Source organism: Juglans regia, chromosome 6 (genome assembly GCF_001411555.2).
Source record: "Juglans regia cultivar Chandler chromosome 6, Walnut 2.0, whole genome shotgun sequence".
NCBI lineage: Eukaryota > Viridiplantae > Streptophyta > Magnoliopsida > Fagales > Juglandaceae > Juglans > Juglans regia.
The window spans coordinates 30,426,734-30,448,660 of NC_049906.1; the positions used below are offsets into that span (position 1 = coordinate 30,426,734).

General features: G+C 34.4%; 2 protein-coding genes across 3 annotated transcripts; both read left to right on the forward strand.

Annotated features, from left to right (window-relative positions):
- The first annotated feature begins 6,298 nt into the window (after positions 1-6,298).
- On the forward strand, positions 6,299-11,270 carry LOC108998552 (LEAF RUST 10 DISEASE-RESISTANCE LOCUS RECEPTOR-LIKE PROTEIN KINASE-like 2.1). Its single transcript, XM_035690919.1, has 3 exons — positions 6,299-7,292; positions 9,489-9,530; positions 9,962-11,270. Exons 1-3 carry the CDS (start codon positions 6,440-6,442, stop codon positions 11,089-11,091), a joined length of 2,025 nt encoding a protein of 674 aa, XP_035546812.1. The 5' UTR covers positions 6,299-6,439; the 3' UTR covers positions 11,092-11,270.
- Positions 11,271-13,915: 2,645 nt separating this feature from the next.
- On the forward strand, positions 13,916-18,590 carry LOC108998577 (LEAF RUST 10 DISEASE-RESISTANCE LOCUS RECEPTOR-LIKE PROTEIN KINASE-like 2.1). Of its 2 annotated transcripts, none has more exons than XM_018975153.2 (3): positions 13,916-14,449; positions 17,081-17,125; positions 17,306-18,590. In XM_018975153.2, exons 1-3 carry the CDS (start codon positions 14,152-14,154, stop codon positions 18,433-18,435), a joined length of 1,473 nt encoding a protein of 490 aa, XP_018830698.2. In that variant the 5' UTR covers positions 13,916-14,151; the 3' UTR covers positions 18,436-18,590. The 2 variants fall into 2 exon arrangements, with proteins under 2 accessions (XP_018830698.2, XP_018830705.2); XM_018975160.2 differs by having other exon boundaries at positions 17,087-17,125.
- Positions 18,591-21,927: the final 3,337 nt, after the last annotated feature.

Consider the following 21,927-nt stretch of genomic DNA (forward strand, 5'->3'; position numbering starts at 1 on the left):
CTCATAAGATGGCAGTCTAATTCAATATGCTTAATTTTCTTGTGAAATACAGGATTAACTGCCATATGGACAACAACAACTGCATAGGCCATGGATCTATATTCTGCTTCAGCAAAAGATCGAGATACTATATTTTACTTCTTATATTTGCAGGAAGTGAGGGACTCGCTAGGAAAAATGCAATATCTAGAAATTGATCTTCTTGTGTGTAACGTCCCAAACCCAGGTGGCCTGGAGAAATACTACCTGTCACTTAAGAACATGATTCCCAACACAACTAAAATAAAACTTCAAAAACTTTATAAGCAAAACTCAAACTCAGGTATTCTAAATAACCACATTGAAAACTCCACAAAGTCATTATCGCAGCAAAATAAACTAAGGAGTCCACAATCTCCCGGAAGTCATGACAAACCAAACTAATAGCTTATCAAGTCTTACTAAACCCAAGATAAAATTAAATCTAAAAGACATTAAATCTGAAGGACATCATAATTCCTTCTTTTAACATCCTCTCATCCGCTTAATCATGCTCACCAAACTAATCCCGATCCTCAGTTGGACTATCCACATCATCTGAAAATATTATGAAGAAAGGGGGTGAGTTATCAACAACTCAGTAAGCAGGAAACATATGCTAGCGTGCAAACATGAGCATTTACAAAGTACAATGTGCAGAACAAAATATTTTACAGAATTATCATACAGAACAAAACATGTTTTCCAAAAGTAACGGAGCGATGGTTTTAAGACAAGTAAAACCCGTAATACTTTGACATAACATAAACTGAGTATCATCATCAGATCAAAACAGAGCATCACACAGAGCAGAGACCATGTTTCACCTCCGTGGTAGGGTTGTGCTAATCTTGGTGGCCAAACCAGGCAAAGACAGAGGTGAAATCTTTCCTTTATTCTTCTCGGAGCTCCGAGTGTGCATACAAGAAAGACCACAATAAAACCACTTTATTTCCAAAGTGGGTGCACTCAGAGATAGAGAAGTTGGTACCAACCCAAACAGAGGAGAGCAGAGCAGAGACAGAGTCAGATACAAAATCAATACACTATGCCAAAAGTTTTCATATGCCATATCAAAATAAAACAGAGTACCAAAACATAATCAGGTCATTCTCACATACTGAGAACAAAAGTCGGAGCATGTTTCTAAATAAATGTACAATTTTTCAGAATTATCAAATATCGCTCTTTTTCAAATTTTAGAGACATCATAATAAAATTTAGCTCATGTCTATACAATGCATGTCAGAAAATAATTTTTCTTTTCCACACAGATTTCATGAGTATGCAAATAAACGACCAAGGTTGGTTTTGTTTTTCCCAAGTTCTCATTTCATCACAAAATATGTAAAGTTTTCAGAAAATCAACCTCAGTCTTAATAATTCGTGTAAAGCCTAGCATAGGAACCCCACTTATCTGACTCCTGCAGCGTATTATCTATACCTTGAATACGGTCTCTATCCGTCTCGTCACCTATTCATAAAAAAAAATATATAAACCAAGTATTAAAGTCCAACAACACAAATTTGGTCTAAGACAACTTAAGACCCAATTTCTAGACCATAATTCAGCAAATTTAATCCAACTCAAACAACCAAATAACAATCTGGACAACCCACACTTCGACCCAAAATATTCTATACCAATCTCAGCATTGTCCAATACAAGCATCAAAACCAATGTCAACTCAAATCATCAATACTCACACTTATTTCAGCAGCTCGTAATCCCAAGCAATCCCCAACAATTTAACCAAAGCAACACTACACGTTGCACGTTTCTTTCCGTTCACAACTCCACAACAGAAAACAAAACCCAACACTTCAAAATATTAAACTGCACTCGACAAAAGAAAATTCCCTTCTAAATATTTCTAAAACACCAATCCAACAAAAATCAACTCTTATTTCTCACGAGAGAAAAATTACAATGAAGTGAAAACTTACGGTGAGGCTCAACGTTTACGTGAAACCGAGTAGAACTTTGAACTCACAGTACTACAACAAACACAAGGCGCACCGAATGAAAAACCACCAAAACGCTGAACCACTGAAGTAGCTCTCGGCAACCAGTCAAAAATTTGTTTTCCACCCAACAACGTAGCACTAGAAATCAGCTAAAACATCACGCAGGTAAGTAAGTGTAAGAACTGGAAAAGAGAGAATAAACTCAGAATATGTGCGTGCCGTGCGAAAAAAAAAAGACTGAGAACGGAAATAGCCTACCCGTGGAAACTAAAATCTCCAGTAGCGGCTTCAATGGTTACACGAACACACACCCGAGGACCCATAAAACGCAATACCCAAACCACAAGGCAACAACAAAAATTTGCAGTGATGAGGAAGAGAGGGTCGGCTGAGAGAATGAAATTCAGGGTCTTGGTTGTAGAATAAAAGAGAAGGAGAAGGAGAAGGAGTTATACTTGAAGAGCCGAGTCTTGAAAGGCAACTGCAAAACAAGAGGGACGCGGGAGAGAGAAACACAATGATCTGCTGCAATGGAGGGATGCGACAGAGGGAGAAACTGATTTTGAGGGGAAAATCGAAAGTGAGGAGGTTTAGGGCATGAGATTTGAAACTACAAAATAGAACCAACGACAAGAAAATAAAATGAAACCGGAAAGAAAAGAGTAACGTGGAAGAGAGGGATGCGGGGGAAAAACATAAAGAAAAAGAAATAGGAATGAGAAAGAGAGGGAAAAGAAATCGGGAGGCAGCTGAGGAAGAAGACTCTTACCTCCAAAACAGCATCATTCGGAAAACTACCAAGACAAAGGCTGGGCCTTTTTACGCACTGGTCCGGGCCTCACAACGCCTGGGCCTTAACTCCTTATAATTTATTGTACTAAGATGTTATAAAACTAAACATATATATATATATATTAACTTTTTCATCATTGTATTTAACAAAAATGGCAGAAAATTGAAAAATAAAACATATATTTCTTTATTTTTTTGGTTGAACGGAAAAAATTAGGAGATGAACGAGTATCTTGTATTAAATTTGTTGTTTTGCATAAACTACTATCTTTACCATGTGCTTATAACTTACTTCTTTATCTTCTTTGCATATGAGGTAAAAAAAAGTGGACAATTAAGATTAAATACATGAATTACATGTTTATTGAAATTATTTAGATTCATAATATAATTTTATTAAAATTAGTTAATGAATTTTAATTCATATAGTTTTAATGAAAAAGATCAGGATAAAACTACTTTAACTGCCCTAAAAGCTCATTTTTATTGTCAAGCAACGAACACAATTGCGGAGTGTCGTCCTTTACTTAATTATTTACGGCTATGTCGTTCGCTTGGGTTGAAGGATATTTTGGTGGAATCCGATTTTAGTGTAGTGGTTGGATGGTTGTCTTCGGGTATCTGTAAATATTGGTTTTTATGGGATTTCTGGGAGGAAGTGAAGATGCTTGTTTGTTTACTTGAGGTTCGGCTTCGACATAATTTTAGAGAAGCTAATATTGTTGCAGATTTTCTGGCTAAAGATGGACAAAAGGGAGGATTGCAGATTTTATGGGAGAAGATTATGTGCAAGGAAAACTTGGGGGTTTAGTTCGTTTAGATAAATTGAGGATTCCTTATATTCGATCTTGATGTAACTTTTATTTTTTGAACACGTATTCATGGTTGTTCCTTCGCCTCAGTGAGGGTTTTTATAATAAGAGGCATATACCTCATCTTTTGGTGAAAAACAAAAGCTACAATAATCTAGGTAAAAGTAAAATTAGGGACAAATGAAAGCCCCATCACACATTAGAAACTCCCCCTAACATATTTTAGAGAGAGAATTACCTCCAACTTCTCTCTAAAAACTTCCCCATCACTTCCTTCCTGCCCATATTTTCTAGTCTGTATTTTGTTTTTGTTTTATGTGTTTTTGTTTTCCAAGTCTAATAAAGGAGGAATACATTTTGGTGATCTCAATCTCTGTTCTCCTTCTAGATTTTGAATGAACACTTCTAGTTCTTGTCCTATACTACACAAAACCCATGACCCAACCCACAAATCTACACACCCACCAATCCACAAATCCACGCATGATCATGAGCCGCCTGATGAGCAGGTGGTGAGTTGCAAATCCACATATCCAAAAATCATTGAAGCTCGGTGATGAGCCACCTGTGTAGGACCAGGAAGCATGCACGCCGGTGGAGGAAGCAATGGCCGATGCTCGTGCGGTTGGAGGTGGCCGGTGCTTGTGCGAAGGTGGAAGAGAAACTCAAAACCCATATGGAGGTTGCTGATGGTGGGTGAAGCTGGGCAAGAGGGACGATGGTGGGTGAAGCTGGTTGAGAGGGACGATGGAGGACTAATGCTCGTGCGGCTGTGGAGGTGGGCGGCGGACGCAGAAGAGAAAATGAGGAAGAAGCAGGGAAAAAAAGAAGAAGGGGGGGGGGATTGAAGTAAGAGATGAAATCCTAAGGGCTGCACTCCCACTTGCAAACAGGCTGAACCTTGTTTTTGTTTAGGCTGGGCCCATGTGTTTTTCTTTAGTCCATGCGGTTCTTTTTGTTTGTAGATGTCCTTTTAGCATTTTCTAATTATTTTCTATGTATTTCATTATATTTTCTAGATAAAAATAAAGAGAAATAGACTATTAGACTATTAGACTTTATGTCCATAACAGGAGCACCCCTCCTCGTTTGGAGGAATGCGGTGGTTTTCCTTCTCCTCCTTTTAGGAGGATGGAAGTTGGATACACTTTCCTCCTTTGGAGGTGGATGATGATTGATCTCTGTTTTATACAGAGAATGATACTTTCAGTTGAGAGTTTCTAGAAGTTAAAGACAATACCAAAGCATTAGGTTTCCCGTTCTCTTGCAAGAAGGCACAAAAGCAAGAGTCCAGTCAGAAGATTAGCTCCATCTCTTGGACTCCACACTATTTGTACCCCTTTAGAGTTAAACCGATGTTGTTCTCTAGTTAGTATGCTAGAGGGATACTAAGTACTTTCTTTATACTGGATTGGCAGAACTGGTATTGATGATTGGTCTTTCCTGGAAGAACTCTCTATGGGCTAGTAAGAAGGTGTGTTCAAGCTCTCTTTTAGATGGAAGCTGAAAGAGTATCTCAAATAGACTTTCTTTTCTACCAAAATTTCACTTTCTTTAACTTCAGCAAACTTCGCGGTCACTGATCATGATCAGTCATTTTGACTCTCACCGCTATAAATTCTATGAAAATCTTCTCCATCTTGTCTAAGTGCTGAGACACACTCGTCCCCTCTTGCATCTTGCTTGGAAAAAAAAACCGTTGCCGAAGAAACTTCATATTTTCCATTGTTACTAACTCATACATTCTCTATGGAGTCTCCCTCTCATGCCCCACATCGAAATAGTGCTTTATCCCTAGATGTCTAATCAACTGCTGCGCCTCAACGCATTTCGAGGAGAACCATCTAGCTCTGGGTTTGAGTGGCATTTTGCATCTCTCATCCTACTGTTCTTGCTTCTCGCTCTATCTAACTAAGAGAATAGCTTGCTTCGCTTTTTGCCTCTCTGTGGTGGTGATTATGGGCATAGAATTCTCAAAGAAATTTGTGTGCTGGGAAGCTTACAACAGATGTGTAGTTTGACTCTTATCTTGAGTCACAACTGTAACTTACTTCTTTCATGGAATGAAATAATGCCTATTTCTTATATATAATAATAATAATAATAATAATAATAATAATAATAATAAAAGCATCATCACAATTTTTAACCCTAATTTTTGTCCCATCACAAATTAGGGTGAAAGTTATTTGAAATTGTTGAGTAATATTGATACAACCACAAATAAATTTTATAAAAGTAAACTTACAAACTAACGTAATTTCATGTGATATATTAGTTTACAATAATAATAACTTTATAATTTAATATATCTCATTAAATCACATCAGGTGATGAATTTATTTTTATAAAATCTCTTGTTTGTAATCAAAGCATTTCTCAAATATTTTTATTTATTTGTTGTATTTGGAAGATAACGTTTGAGATGTTGGAGTGATGAGTTATTTTATCAGCACGCGTTTTGCTTACTCCCTCCTCATTCCTTATAATCTTAAATGCATGGTCAATATATCTTGCACATCCCAAATTCTCTTCATCTCCACAGTGGAGTTTCTTTCTAAGTTACGTTAATGATATATATATATTTTTTTTGTAATAAAAAGAAGATAGATTTAAAATATTCATTTCCTTCATTATTAAATTAAATATTATCTGAAACAATCTCGATCGATCACCTATTAATTCTCCCTCCAAACAAAATTATGGTCAACTTGTGTCAATTGTTTCTTTCGTTTTCCAGTCATTGATCAACAATATGCTCATGTATGCATCCACACTAGCATGATTAACATACCCTCATCATCATCATCATCGTCTCATCTCTCACCTCACCCGCTTTCCTTACAAACATGGAGGCCCCTGCATATTTCTCTACATCTCTACTTTCCATCGACCTCCTCATCTCCTTCTTCATCATCTTAACAGTACTAATTACACCATCTTACTGCATCGACGATAATTCCTCCTTCGTGGAGTGCGGTCGTCCCTACGACTGTGGAAGCTTTAGAAACATCTCGTTCCCTTACTGGGGAGGTGGTCGGCCGGACTATTGCGGGCATAGGGATAAGGGGTTCGAGTTGGAGTGCTTCAATAATGAATACCCTGTTTTGCAATTTGAAGAGCTAAAGTTCCGGGTACTGAATTTCAGCCAGAACCAGAACTCCCCAAACAGAATGACCATTGCAAGAATGGACCTCTTGGATAATCTTTGTCCTGAAAAAAAGCTGACTACCTCTTTGAATAACACCTTGTATGATTATACTTCAACCATTCAGAACCTAACTTTATTCTATGGCTGCCCTCCAACCTTCCCCCCCATACCGGCCGGCAATATATTTGAATGCAGCCCAGGAGTTTGGAATAATGGTTATGGTTATTTCGTAGACGACTCTTTGGCGCCGCCCGGTAATATCAATCTATCCGAATTTTACCAATCATGTGATGCTACTATGAAAGTTCCCATTTTCAAAACGACTGCTTTCAATTTAGTCCCTATGGGTGGAGCAGCACCGTTACTGAAGAAAGCTCTGAAAGAAGGGTTTGAGGTGGAATACCCTCAATTGTTGCTGGTTGCCTGTACTGGGTGTGAGGACTCAGGTGGGAGATGCGGCTCTAATAGCACCTCCCAGTTTGTCTGCTATTGCCGTGACGGAGTGCACTTTCTTAATTGTGGTCCAAACCGAAACGACTCAATATCAGTCGGTATGCACATTTTTTTTCTCTGCTCTCTCGATCTCCCCTTTCAATTGGATATGAGTTTTGCTATGGAAATTACAATTTTTAAAAAGTTAAAACAACAATATTTTTAAATATAACTATTAATGTGAATTAAGATTCCTACATCGATCTGTGTGCTGATGAGTGTATTCAAAATAGTTTAGACTTGCGAATTGATCATTTTTTCATTTGGATAAGCTGAAGCCTCCATTAGATCTTCTTGTTTTTCCCTAGCTAGCTAGATTAATCAAAATTCATGATGTGCTAGGATTCCTCTTCTTTAATTAGGTATAGGCCGGCATAGTTAAAAAAAATAAAAATATTCTAACCACGAAGGAATTACACAAAGACGTAATCATACAAACTGACATGACTTGATATGACTCGTCAAATTATAAAGTTATTTTTATTATAAAGTAGATCTAATGAATCAGATAAAATCACATCAGTACATATACACACATCGTTTACTTGCAAAAATCTGGATTTCTCAGCCCACCTATACCTAACTCTTGGATATATATATATATATATATATATATATATATGCAGATCAAAGGAAATTATATATATCATGATTTGTGCAAAGCTAGAACTTCATGTAGCAAGTAGTGATATTGCAGTACCACTCAAAACTGATAATTAATCATCCGGCCTATATAGAAAACATTAAAAACCATGAAATTAAATGGAGTAAAGAGTATATCAGTTAGGATTCAAACTTAGGACCTGATCATCTGCTTTGATCATAACATGTGAATATATCACCACTTGTTTTAAAAGTTTAAACTGATAATAAGAGATTTAATTTATATTTTAACGATGATAATGAAATTTGAAGCTCTAAAGGCCGGCACACCACAAATCATGCTTTAATATCTGATCTCACAGCTGGCCTTATCTGGTCAACATTCAAAGGGAGGAAATGGCTAGGAATATTCAGCCTACACCCTCGTTTACGTCGAACACATTAATCCAGCTTTGAGTCAATATATATAAGACTACTACTTTGAATGTTTTTTTGTGATCTGACCCAACATTAGTCCTCATGGTATCATGCGATGAAAAGCATCCCATGGTTCGTAATTATGAGATCAGTCATGATAAATGATTAACAAGTATTAAAATTTCTTTCCATTAAAGATCAGAGAAGATTTCGTAGTAAATTATTAGAAAATCGAAGGTGAAGGCCGTTTATTTATTTGTTAATGAGAAGGATCACGAAGAAATCAGGTTCTATTATATTGGCAGATCATGACCATTTAGAAAATAGATTTGGTACTCAATCTTTAAAAGAGGACTGCTACATTTATAAAAAAAATTACATAAAAACAATCCTACAAACTGACGTAATTTTATCTGATCTGTTAAATCAACTTTATAATAGAAGTAACTTTACAATCTAACTAATCACATCAAGCCATATCAATTTATGGTATTGTTTTTGTATAATCACTTTATGACTAGAATATTTCCCTTTTTAAAATGCAGGTTTAATTTTCAAATTAGCATATTGGTATCAAGTTATGCTAGCTGTTAATTAATTAACTGAAACACAGAAAATTTTAACAAGTTCTTGGAAGACAGTTCTCTTTTTTCCTCGACCAAAGTCATCCAGTCTTATCATTTCAGCATCACTCATATCTGTCCGGGACGGAATTGCAAATAACATTGTGAGAGGGACAATTATATAAATATATATATCTAGATGGTCCTCCAAAGTCCAATGTCCTCTTAACATGCATACGTTATATATATTGACCCTCCTACATATGTTTGCAGCTTATGCCTCACGCATTTGTTTGATAAGTAGGGATCTTAATTAGGAAATTCATAATGTGCCGTATTAATGAGTAGCATATATACTTTAAGGACTATTCTGATCAACATTTGATCGTATGCTATGTTAATATAATAGATCAGTATAATTTCATCCTTAATTAGTGGTGATCTTAATTTGAAGAACTTTAGCTCATGCTTTTTTTTTCCCCCTTTTTTTTATTAAAAAATAAAAAACTTATTGCTATGAAATCTATATACTATATTGGAAATTTGTGTTCTTGTTCAGTGTTGTTCGATTTCAAAGAATGTGATCAATTTGGATTTATTAGGTTTTCTCAGCTTAAATGGTTTAAACTTTCGAATAAAATGGCTTATTCTTTTTTGCTGTTTTTTATGCAGGTCGGAAGGACAGCAGATCAAAAGTGATGATAATAGCATTTGGTAAGATACCTCTTCACCCTAGTTTCTTTTCGAGATCAATACGCAATACTTGTTTGGAATGCTTACAAAACTCAAACATTCCCAAGGTGTGGCTAATGAACACCTCTTAAAATATTATTTCAATATTAGAGATATAAGGTTCCTCTATTGGAAAATTCCTAAAACTAGCCTAATGATAGTTCATACTTCTGCTTTCCATCGTTTTTTTCTTTTTAACCTATTTCATGTTCCAAGGAGGCTTTCTGTTTGCCTGTTATTAACAAGTTAACTCCCAATTCTGGTTAAGATAGCCATTGCCAACACATCAGTATAATTTCCTCCTTCAGTGTTAGTTTGGTGTCACCACAAAATAAAAAATAAAAAATTTGCAATTTTGATTAACTTTTCTTTATGCACTACATAACTGCATAATCTTTATTCTTTGTTTACAGCCAGTTTATCTACTGTAATTGGAGTTCTGATAATTGGCCTTTGCTTCAAGAGAAAATTGAGATCCATTAAGACTGTTCAGTTTTTTAGTAAGGAAAGTCCAACACATCAGAGTGTTGAGACCTTTCTAAGGAACAATGGACCTTTTTCAATAAGAAGATACAGTTACTCAGATATCAAGAAAATGACCAACTTCTTCAAAGATAAATTAGGCCAAGGAGGCTATGGTTGCGTCTATAAGGGAAAGTTACAAGATGGTTCTTTTGTAGCAGTGAAAGTTTTGAAAGAATCAAAAGGCAATGGAGAGGAATTCATTAACGAGGTTACAAGCATTAGTAGGACCTCCCATGTCAACATTGTTACTCTTAGTGGATTTTGCTTCGAGAGCTCTAAAAGAGCTCTCATCTACGAGTTTATGCCTAATGGATCTCTCGAGAAGTTCATATACAAAAAAGCTCCACAAAAAATTGATCATCAATTGGGATGGGAAACATTATATATGATTGCAGTTGGTATAGCTCAAGGATTAGAGTACTTACACAGAGGTTGTAACACAAGAATCTTGCATTTTGACATTAAGCCTCACAACATTCTTCTGGATGCGAACTTCTGTCCAAAGATTTCTGATTTTGGCCTTTCAAAAATATGCCCAAGAGAAAATAGTATCATATCAATGTTGGGAGCAAGAGGGACTGTGGGATATATAGCTCCAGAAGTATTTTGTAGAAATTTTGGAGGGGTCTCTCATAAATCTGATGTTTATAGCTACGGAATGATGGTTTTAGAAATGGTTGGGGGTACAAATAATATAGATGCTGAGACTGATCATACCAGTGAAACATACTTTCCACATTGGATATACAGGCACCTTGAGCTAGATAAAGAACTATGGATGCAAGGCATCATAAATGAAGAGGATGAACAAAATGTAAAGAAGATGATAATGGTGGGTTTGTGGTGCATACAGACCAACCCATCAAATCGGCCAACAATGAGTATAGTTGTGGATATGCTGAAAGGAAGCCTCGACTCTTTGCAAATCCCACCAAAGCCTTTTTTGTCTTCTCCGTCAAGATCTCTAGGTGATTCTTTGACTGAAGTGGTTCTCCACTCTGATTCTATGATACCCTAAAAACCATCTTTTCCTTAGTAAAGGAAATCTTAATCCTTGGTAGTAACCGAGTATTTGTGTGACTTATATCATGTTTTAGCTTGTCAAAAGACGTTACCATGGAAGACATGAACTACATTTGATTGCCTCAAAATATGCAGTAATATCTAGTGAATGGCTCCCATCACAAATTTATAATTCTTTTGAGTCTCTTAGTAAGTTGAAATCATGTCCTTATGTAAAAGAAATTCCCAACATAATCTAATTATAGGCGGTTCAAATAACCATAAAAGCACCATAAATTGATGGGAGGACTACATGTTAGTTTTGAAGAGTAGATGATAATAGTTTACTATAGTGTTTCAAGAATGTATAGGCACAGTCTAAGGGTACTATCTGTTGTGTTAAGTAAAAAAAGAATAATACTAAGGATTGAGATTACACACAATTTCTAATGGAAATAATTATTCTCATCAGTCACTATTCACTACTCCACACCTCACACTCTATGAAAAAAAAATATGTCAGGTGTGAGGTGTGGTGGTGAGTAGTAGTTGATGCATAGCAAAACCTAATTCTCAATACTAATCTGATAGGCATATTGTCAAATGGATAGTTTTGTCAAATTCCATTGGTATTACTATCTCACTAATATTCACAATGTATCTCATCTCAACTCTCTATTCAAACTAGGCCTTAAAATTAAAAATAATAATTCTTTTGCAAAAAAATTGCAGGGCCAAAATACTTTATGAATTTGACTTCAATTCCATTACAATATTCATCTTTTGCCTCCAAACAAAAGAATAGAAATGCGGAATGCTGATTCTGCAAACTAAACAAATAAGAATTTACAAAATAGAAAGGTATGCAATGTTGAGAAAAGTAGTTGATATTGCCATATGGCCCATATCCTATCTAAATGCAGGTTCACTAAGGGCTCGGGCAAAATCCTAAAAAAGTTGCTTGTTGTAGATGGTCCCAACCTCTCCAACTTATAGAAGTATAATATTGTCTAGATGAAAATCTATTCATAAGCTTAATTTGTTCCTTGCACACTCATTATATTACCGATGTAGAAACGTTACACATAAACTATATTAAATAATGATGGGTGCTTTAGTTTTTTTTTAAGTTATAATGAATCTCACTATAAATGGTGTGTTAACATACCGGCTTACGTGTAGCAAAACTTTTATCTTATTGATCTTTCGTAAGTTTGGACCAAGTTTTCTTTTAAAACTTTCATTTGAATTATAGGGTTTAAAACAAGTGAGAGATTGCATTTATGGAACATTAAAAGATGCTCAGCGGTATGTTTATATCTCTCATTCTAAAATTTAAAATTTAAATATAAATTTAGGGATGGTGATTTGTAAAGGGTAAAGGTTTAATAATACCACATTGATATCCAAATAAGGAAAGAGAAGTATCATTTACAATCCTAAGCGAAAGTATGGAGTGCTACATCCTATACAGGTGAGTAGCCAACCATCCCGCATCTTATAATGAATTCTTTGCACAATGGTCCTTATGGCATGACTTTGCTTATTTTTAAGTTATGCCCATTTCTTTTTTTTTTTTTTAAATAAAGTTTCTAAGTTGTCTTTCTTGAAATTCTTTTAGAAAATTAGAAAAAACCACCATTTTTTTAACCGAAGCAATGCCACAAAATGATGGACGAGTGTGCTTCAAATGCCATCCAAACTCAAAGTGACGTGTGGATCCTATGTGCCGCCCATCGTTGAAGCTCAAAACGGTAGAAAATTAGGAGATGAATGAGTACCTTGTATTAAATTTGTTGTTTTGCATAAACTACTATCTTTACCATATGCTTATAACTTTTTTATCTTCTTTGCATATGAGGTAAAACAAAGTGGACAATTGAGATTAAATACATGAATTACATGCTTATTGAAATTATTTAGATTCATAATATAATTTTATTAAAATTAGTCAATGAATTTTAATTCATATAGTTTTAATGAAAAATTTTAGGATAAAAACTACTTTAACTGCCCTAAAAGCTCATTTTTATGGTCAAGCGACAAATACAATTGCCGAGTGTCGTGCTTTACCTGATGATTTACGGCTGTGTCGTTCACTTGGGTTGAGGGATTTTTTGGTGGAACCAGATTCTAGTGTAATGGTTGGATGGTTGTCTCTGAGTATTTGTAAATATTTGTTTTTATGGGATTTCTGAGAGGAAGTGAAGAATCTTGTTTGTTTGCTTAAAGTTCGGTTTCAACGTAATTTTAGAGATGCTAATATGGTTGCGGGATTTCTAGCTAAAGAATGGACAAAAGGGAGGATTGTAGATTTTATGGGAGATGATTATGTGCAAGGAAAACTTCGGGGTTTAGTTCGTTTGTATAAATTAAAGATTCCTTATATTCAATCTTGATATTTTTCGAACACGTTGTATTCATGGTTGTTCCCTTCCTCAGTGAGAGCTTTTATAATAAGGGGTATAGACGTCGTCTTTTGGTGAAAAACAAAAGCTACAATAATCCAGGAAAAAGTAAAATTAGGAACAAATGAAAGCCCCATCACACATTAGAAACTCCCCCTAACATATTTTAGGGAGAGAACCTCCATATTTTCAAGTCTGTGTTTTTGTTTTTGTTTTATGTGTTTTTTTTTTAAGTCTAATAAAGGAGGAATACTTTCTAGTGATCTTAGGAGACGTTTGGATTCGAAGATGAGTTGAGATGAGTTGAGATGAGTTGAGATGGATTATGAATAGTAATGAGATGAGTTGTGAATAATAGTGAGATTTATGAGTTAAAGTTGCTGAATAGTAATGAATAGTAGTGAGATGAGTTGAGATAAGTTGAGTTGAGCTGAGATGAGGTGAAATGTCCTGTGAATCCAAACATCTCCTAGTCTCTATTCTCCTTCTAGATTTCTGAGGAACACTTCTGGTTCTTGTCCTCTGCTACACAAAACCCCTGACCCAACCCCAAATCAACACTCCCAGCAATCCACAAATCCATGCACGATCATGAGCTACCTGATGAGCCGGTAATGAGGTGCAAATCCACAAATCACTGAAGCTCGGTAGACGACTCTTCGTCCAGTATGAATCGATCTGTATTTAACAAATTATGCGATGCTACTATGAAAGTTCCCATTTTCAAAACGACTGCTTTCAATGAAGTCCCTTGGGGTGCTGGAGCAGCACCGTTACTGGAGGAAGCTCTGAAGGAAGGGTTTGAGGTGGAATACCCTCAATCGTTGCTGGTTGCCTGTAGTGGGTGTGAGCACTCAGGTGGGAGATGCGGCTCTAATAATAGCACCTCCCAGTTTGTCTGCTATTGCCGTGACGGAGTTCAATTTCTTAATTGTGGTCCAAACCGAAACGACTCAATATCAGTCGGTAAGCACATGTTTTTCTCTGCTCTCTCTCCCCTTTCAATTGGATATGATAAACATAAATAATGGCATATATATTTAAAGTGCATAAACCATTCGTTAAGAATAGAATGGTATATGAGAACGTTGACAGCAACCAATTGAATCAACCATTGGAGAAGCATCAGAGAACTACAAAAATCTAATTAGTCAGCCCTGCTTCTATATATATACATCTGATCTTCTTTTCCATTTAATTATTAGCTCCGATCCTTTCAACCAGATATATTCAGATTGTACGTAATGAATTGGTTCTAGGTACGTAGCTATATATATATATATATATATATATATATTATATATATGCAGATCAAAGGAAATTATATATAACATGATTTGTTCAAAGCTAGAACTTCATGTAGCAACTAGTGATATTGCAGTACCACTCAAAACTCAATTAATCATCCCTATATAGAAAACATTAAAAACCATGAAATTACATGGGGTAAAGAGTAGATGAGTCAGGATTCGAACTTAGGAGCTAATCATATGCTCTGATCATAACATGTGAATATATCACCACTTGTTCCAAAAGTTTAAAGCCGATAGTAAGAGGTAATATTTGTTATTTAATTTATATTTTAAGGATGATAATGAAATTTGAAACTCTAAAGGGCACACCCCAAATCATCCTTTAATATCTCACAGCTAGCCTTATCTGGTCAACATTCAAAGGGAGGAAATTAATGGCTAGGAATAATATTCAGCCCACACCCTCGTTTAAGAACATTATTCCAGCTTTGGGTCAATATAAGACTACTTTGAATGTTTTTTTGTGATCTTACCAATTATGGTTCGTAAGTATGAGATCAGTCACGATAAATGATTAACAAGTATTAAAATTTCTTTCCATTAAAGATCAGAGAAGATTTCGTAGTATATTATTAGAAAATCGAACTTGAAGGCCGTTTATTTATTTATTAATGAGAAGGCTTTCCTTTCATAAACCAAAACAAAACAAAACAAAATTGTAAACTATAGACACAACTTCCATTTCCAGTACACAGTAAGGCTTTCCTTCTTCCTCTGTTTTCCTTTACTCCTTGCTTCCTTCAACCCCAAATGGACCTCCAAAACCTCTTCAAGTCCTCAGAACCTTTTCATATATGCATAGTTTTCTTCATCTTCTTCACTTTAGCCAAACACACACTTTCCATAGACACAAAATTTCAAGCCTGCATGCCTCGAACTTGTGGCAATGATCTAAATATAAGCTACCCGTTTTGGATACCTCATGAGCAAGAATCTTTCTGTGGCCTCCCCAGCTTTGAGGTCATCTGTAGAGACAGAAACTCATTTTTCTCAATTTCCAATGTCGAGTATATCATTAAGGATATCTTTTACGCCAACTATTCATTGCTAGTCGCCAATGCTGCTGCCTATAAGGACACATGCCCTGCTCCTTTGCACAATATCAGCATCCATCGAACTCAATTGGATCTTAGTTCGGATAATAGTGATTTCTCCATCTTCTACAACTGCACATCATTTCCTGATTACCCTATATATGAAATAGAGTGTGCTAGCAAAAGTTTCCATCTATATTCTTTCGCCACTTTCCACAAGGAAGTACTGGAGCAAAACTATTCTTCAAGATCGTGCCAGTCTTCGGTTGATGTGCCTGTAGATGTGCAGAGTGGAGCAACTTCACAAGCTCAGTAAAAGGTTCATCAGCTAGCATAGAGGGTTAGAAGATCTTGCAGCTTTCAAATTTCAATTTTGACTTTAGCTCAGTAAATTAGACACGGATGGTTTCTTGGAGTATTTTCTTTGGGAGTAGAAAATGACATAATCTGAACTCTTGAATGACTGATTGGTCTTGCTTTACATTCATTCTGCATAGTCTGTTTCTTTATTTTCTTGAAGTCCCTTAGTTTTCAGTCTAATCTACATTCAGGCACATAAAGCTAGGGACTAAGAGTTCAAATATTGCAAATTTATTGGTTCTGATAAAATTTTCATATTCAAGGGATGCTCTTCCTCCTTTGTATTAAAAATATTCTGTCCTCTGCTCCAAGACAATGGGCAAAATCCTAGAAATTCCCAAGCATCTGGCAGACATAATCTTTGGATTTCCAGATTGTTGGTGAGCAAGAATCATGATGTTGCACACTGGGCACTAAATTACTCTAAGAAAACAGAGCCCACTAAAGGGGATGGTTGCGGATTGGCTATGTCTAAGGTTAAAATAAAATCAATTAAAAACATCAGATTCAGGTCTCTGATACCATGATATCCTGTTTCATTTCCTCCTTTACGCTATTAGTTTATATAATCTTCCTGTTTCTTGAAGGTCCACTGTACTAAATCTTTGCTACCTTTCTTATACTTGATGCCACTGTACTAAATCCTTTAACCTTACAATTCATTTTCCTTCTTGCATTATGTTTCTTTTCTTCCCTGTTGGTTTAATTGCAGCACATCTTACATTTATAAAAACTTCCATATTATGCAGTCAATTGGGATTAAAAAAAGAAATTATGGGTTGGTTTTGGCTATAGTAATTGAGATGAGTTTTCCATAGCTTTTTTTTTTTTTTTTTTTTATAGCACATGTATTCTAATACTTCATTGATTGATTCCATATTTGCTTATAGTTACAGCTAAACGGAATCCGAACTGGTTGAGGAAGATTGGCATAGGTAATATATCTATTTTCATCCTTTTTTCTTCTCTCTTCGGGGTTTGTCACAAACAGTTCTCCAATTTGATCATCCTTAAATTTTAGTTTTGTATCCCCACCAAAAAAGAAAAAAAAGCAATTTTGATTAACTTTTCTTTATGCACTACATAACTGCATAATCTTTATTCTTTGTTTACAGCCAGTTTATCTACTGTAATTGGAGTTCTGATAATTGGCCTCTGCTTCAAGAGAAAATTGAGATCCATTAAGATTGTTCAGTTTTTTAGTAAGGAAAGTCCAACACATCAGAGTGTCGAGACCTTTCTAAGGAACAATGGACCTTTTTCAATAAGAAGATATAGTTACTCAGATATCAAGAAAATGACCAACTTCTTCAAAGATAAATTAGGCCAAGGAGACTATGGTTGCGTCTATAAGGGAAAGTTACAAGATGGTTCTTTTGTAGCAGTGAAAGTTTTGAAAGAATCAAAAGGCAATGGAGAGGAATTCATTAACGAGGTTACAAGCATTAGTAGGACCTCCCATGTCAACATTGTTACTCTTAGTGGATTTTGCTTCGAGGGTTCTAAAAGAGCTCTCATCTATGAGTTTATGCCTAATGGATCTCTCGAGAAGTTCATATACAAAAAAACTCTACAAAAAATTGATCATCAATTGGGATGGGAAACATTATATATGATTGCAGTTGGCATAGCTCGAGGACTAGAGTACTTACACAGAGGTTGTAACACAAGAATCTTGCATTTTGACATTAAGTCTCACAACATTCTTCTGGATGCGAACTTCTGTCCAAAGATTTCTGATTTTGGCCTTTCAAAAATATGCCCAAGAGAAAATAGTATCATATCAATGTTGGGTGCAAGAGGGACTGTGGGATATATAGCTCTAGAAGTATTTTGTAGAAATTTTGGAGGGGTCTCTCATAAGTCTGATGTTTATAGCTACGGAATGATGGTTTTAGAAATGGTTGGGGGTACAAATAATATAGATGCTGAGACTAATCATACCAGTGAAACATACTTTCCACATTGGATATACAGGCACCTTGAGCTAGATAAAGAACTATGGATGCAAGGCATCATAAATGAAGAGGATGAGCAAAATGTAAAGAAGATGATAATAGTGGGTTTGTGGTGCATACAGACCAACCCATCAAATCGGCCAACAATGAGTAGAGTTGTGGATATGCTGGAAGGAAGCCTCAACTCTTTGCAAATCCCACCGAAACCTTTTTTGTCTTCCCCATCACGATCTATAGGTGATTCTTTAACTGAAATGGTTCTCCACTCTGATTCTATGATACCCTAAAAACTATCTTTTCTTTGAAAAGGAAATCTTAATCCTTGGTAGTAACCGAGTATTTGTGTGACTTATATCATGTTTTAGCTTGTGATCAAAAGACCTTAAATACCATGGAAGACAACTATATTTGATTTGCCTCAAATATGCAGTAATATCTAGTGAATGGCTCCCATCACAAATTTATAAATTATAATTCTTTGAGTCTCTTAGGATAGGCATGTTGTCAAATGGATAGTTTTGTCAAATTCCATTGGCATTACCATCTCACTACTATTTACAATGCATCTCATCTCAACTCACTATCCAAACCAGGTCTTAAAATTAAAAATAATAATTGTTTTGCAAAAAAATTGTAAGGCCTAAATAGTTTATGAATTTTACTTCAATTCCATTACAATATTCATCTTTTGCCTCCAAACAAAAGAATAGAAATGAAAAAAGACATTACAAAATAGATAGGTATGCAATGTTGAGAAAAGTAGTTGATATTGCCATATGGCCCAAGTCCATCCAACCAAATTGACCCCATGTTTTGGTCTTTATTCCAACTTCCCTCTTCAAACATACACCATCAAATGAATGTCCTCTCCCCCTTTTTCTTCTTTATCTTCTTCTCTCTTTCTCGATCAACCAAATATTCTGTTTTCATTTTGTGGTCCAAAATTGGTTACATTATTTATCTTAAGTTCTACCTAAACACGGGGTATCAAACTCGAGGGTGTATACTCTAATAAAAATAAATAAGAAATACATTTATATCATATAATATATATATATATATATATATATATTCCTTTCTTTTTTTCTCCCTTCTCCCCCTCACTCTTCTTGTTTTAACAAATAATAATGAAAAAAATAGGAAGAAAACTAGAACCACAAGTCTCACACACACATACAAAAAAAAAAAAAAAAGAGAGAGAGAGAGAGAAATAAAGAAGAAATGAGACCTATCATACATAACAAAGCCAAAAAAAAAAAAAAAAACAAATATTTTAGAAAAGCAAAATGATTTTGTTTTATTAACATATTAAAACCACTTCTAAATATATAAGATTTAGTTTCATGTAGGTGGGAACTCAAATTGTTTCAATAATTAAAATTTAAGAAAGGATTTTTATAAATGATACCACATTTTTAGCAGCGTAAATATACAAAAGACTCTCATAATTAATTCCATTTCTATGCATGGGTGCAGTAATAGTAACAAAGATCACACATTTATAAATCATTACAATAAACCAGCATTACCATTGAGTGAAATAAAGAGCCATCTATAACAAAAAAAACTTACTCTTTTGGCATTATGCTTGAAAGTATGTGCCAAAAATGAGTCATCTATTAAATAAAATAAAGAGAAGATAAAAGAAAACCACATGTGCAACCAACCAACATAATTAATTGCATCAGCAATATTGATGAGCTTGAATTCAACTAATCATGTTGACTATGTTATATCAAGTTGAAGATGCATTGCCAAAGACCTGTGGCCTGTGATTGGCATAAATCCCCAGCCTCCAAAATAAAAATCTTTGATTCGAAACTCCCTTCTCCAAATGTGTATATAAAAAAAAAAAAAAAGTTAAAGATGCATTAAAATTTGTAAAACCATATAGAAACAATACCAAGAGGACCATAATTCAAGCTTATCATGTTTTGACATCTCCATTCAAGTTTTTGCCATTGAAAAAAGGTTAGGAAAATTATAATATGCACCCTCAAATTCTGAGTTTTGCACTTTGCATCTTAAACTCGAGACGTTACACCTAAATTATTAAAAAAAATTGCACTATTAACTCTCCATCGTCTCATTCAAGATGGATGAAAAATAGATGACATGATACAACCTTAACAATTGTATATTAATAGAAGATTGTATTGTATTTTTTGTTAGTTTGAAGATGCAATGTGTCAATTTTAATAGTTTAGGGTAGAAAGTGCAAAAACTCTTGAGCGGTGCAAAATAATATTCCAAAAGAAGTTTTAAAGTGATGATCAAAACATGACTTTGATTCGGTCTCATTTGATCAATATAATTTTTCTAACAATGCAATACAAAATGTTACGTTCCGATTATGGCATTGAAAAATGAATAATCTAATAAATTTGATTGCTCAAAGGCTAAAAAGCATATATATCATGTGAATTACTATTTTGGTCCCCCAACTTTATTCATCGGATGTCAACAATCATCTCAAGTAATTATGATCATAACACTACAAGGTCAAATTAAGATTAAAAAAAAACTAAATTCATCTCACAATAGTTAATTGGATTAATTTAATTCAATTGTTTTAGCAAAATAATTTTCACGAGGATTATTGACCTAAATCATATAATTATTGAAATCATTAGTTCCTTGACATGATGGTTCATATCAAAGAGTTATAATAAGAAAAATATTTATCCGTGATAAGATATTTACGATGAAAGTAACTATTTATTGTGAGAATGAGTCGTTTTCGTTGTAAATATCTATCTATATTTCATGAATAAACATTTTTCTTATTAAAAACATACTTTTTTCATTTTAATTCAATAACATCATATCACAATCAACAATAATAAAAGTATGGCAAAAATTATTTCCTTAATAATCATAAAGGTGATAAAATCATATAAAAGTTGCAACTCCATATTTTTTTTCATATCAAATGGTCAAGTTGATGTGGGGATAAGAGCACACAGCGAACTCATCTTGATGTGGCAGCTAGCCCCCCAATCACAATGCCAGGCGTATCTCATTTTCTCAGTACATCTCACCTTCACTAATTTTATTGTCCTTTCACACGTGATAATTATTTAATTTTTAATAACGTGTCAACTTCAATAAGTTAAAAATAATTATTTAGGTTTAGTTTGTTTTCATAATCATTCTCATCTTATTTAATCTAATTATTATATTTTTCTCAAAATTTTCATATAAAATAAAATAAAAAATTTAATTTTTTTAAAAATTTTAAAATAAAAATAATATTAAAAAAATATTTTCTAACAATATTTTATTTAACTTTTAACTTTTATATCAACTTATTTTATCTCATGAAAACAAACAAGACAAAATTCAGGATGGATTAAAATGAAATCTTCTATAACCTTTTTTTTATATAAATATATTTTATAATTCCAAAAGATATAAACATAATACTAAAATCCGAACACAATTAGGTGGCCATTATGGATATGTTTTGGACTGTTTTGAGTGTTTGGAATGGAAGTGGTTTAAACTGTGCTTTATGCACGTGTCCCACCTACTCGTGCCTTGCACGTGTCAGAAAATACCATGTTGTACATCTACTCCACAACAAACAACCAATCACCAGCTTCCTTTCTGTCCTCTCTGTCATTCTCAATTATTTTATAGAAAATGTTACTTTGACACCTATTTTTTATACTTATATTTTATTTTTTTATTTTTTTATTTTTACTTAATAGTTAAAGAAGTAATTATTAGTGTATTGATATTTTTTTATATATTTTTTAAAATATTTAAAAATGATA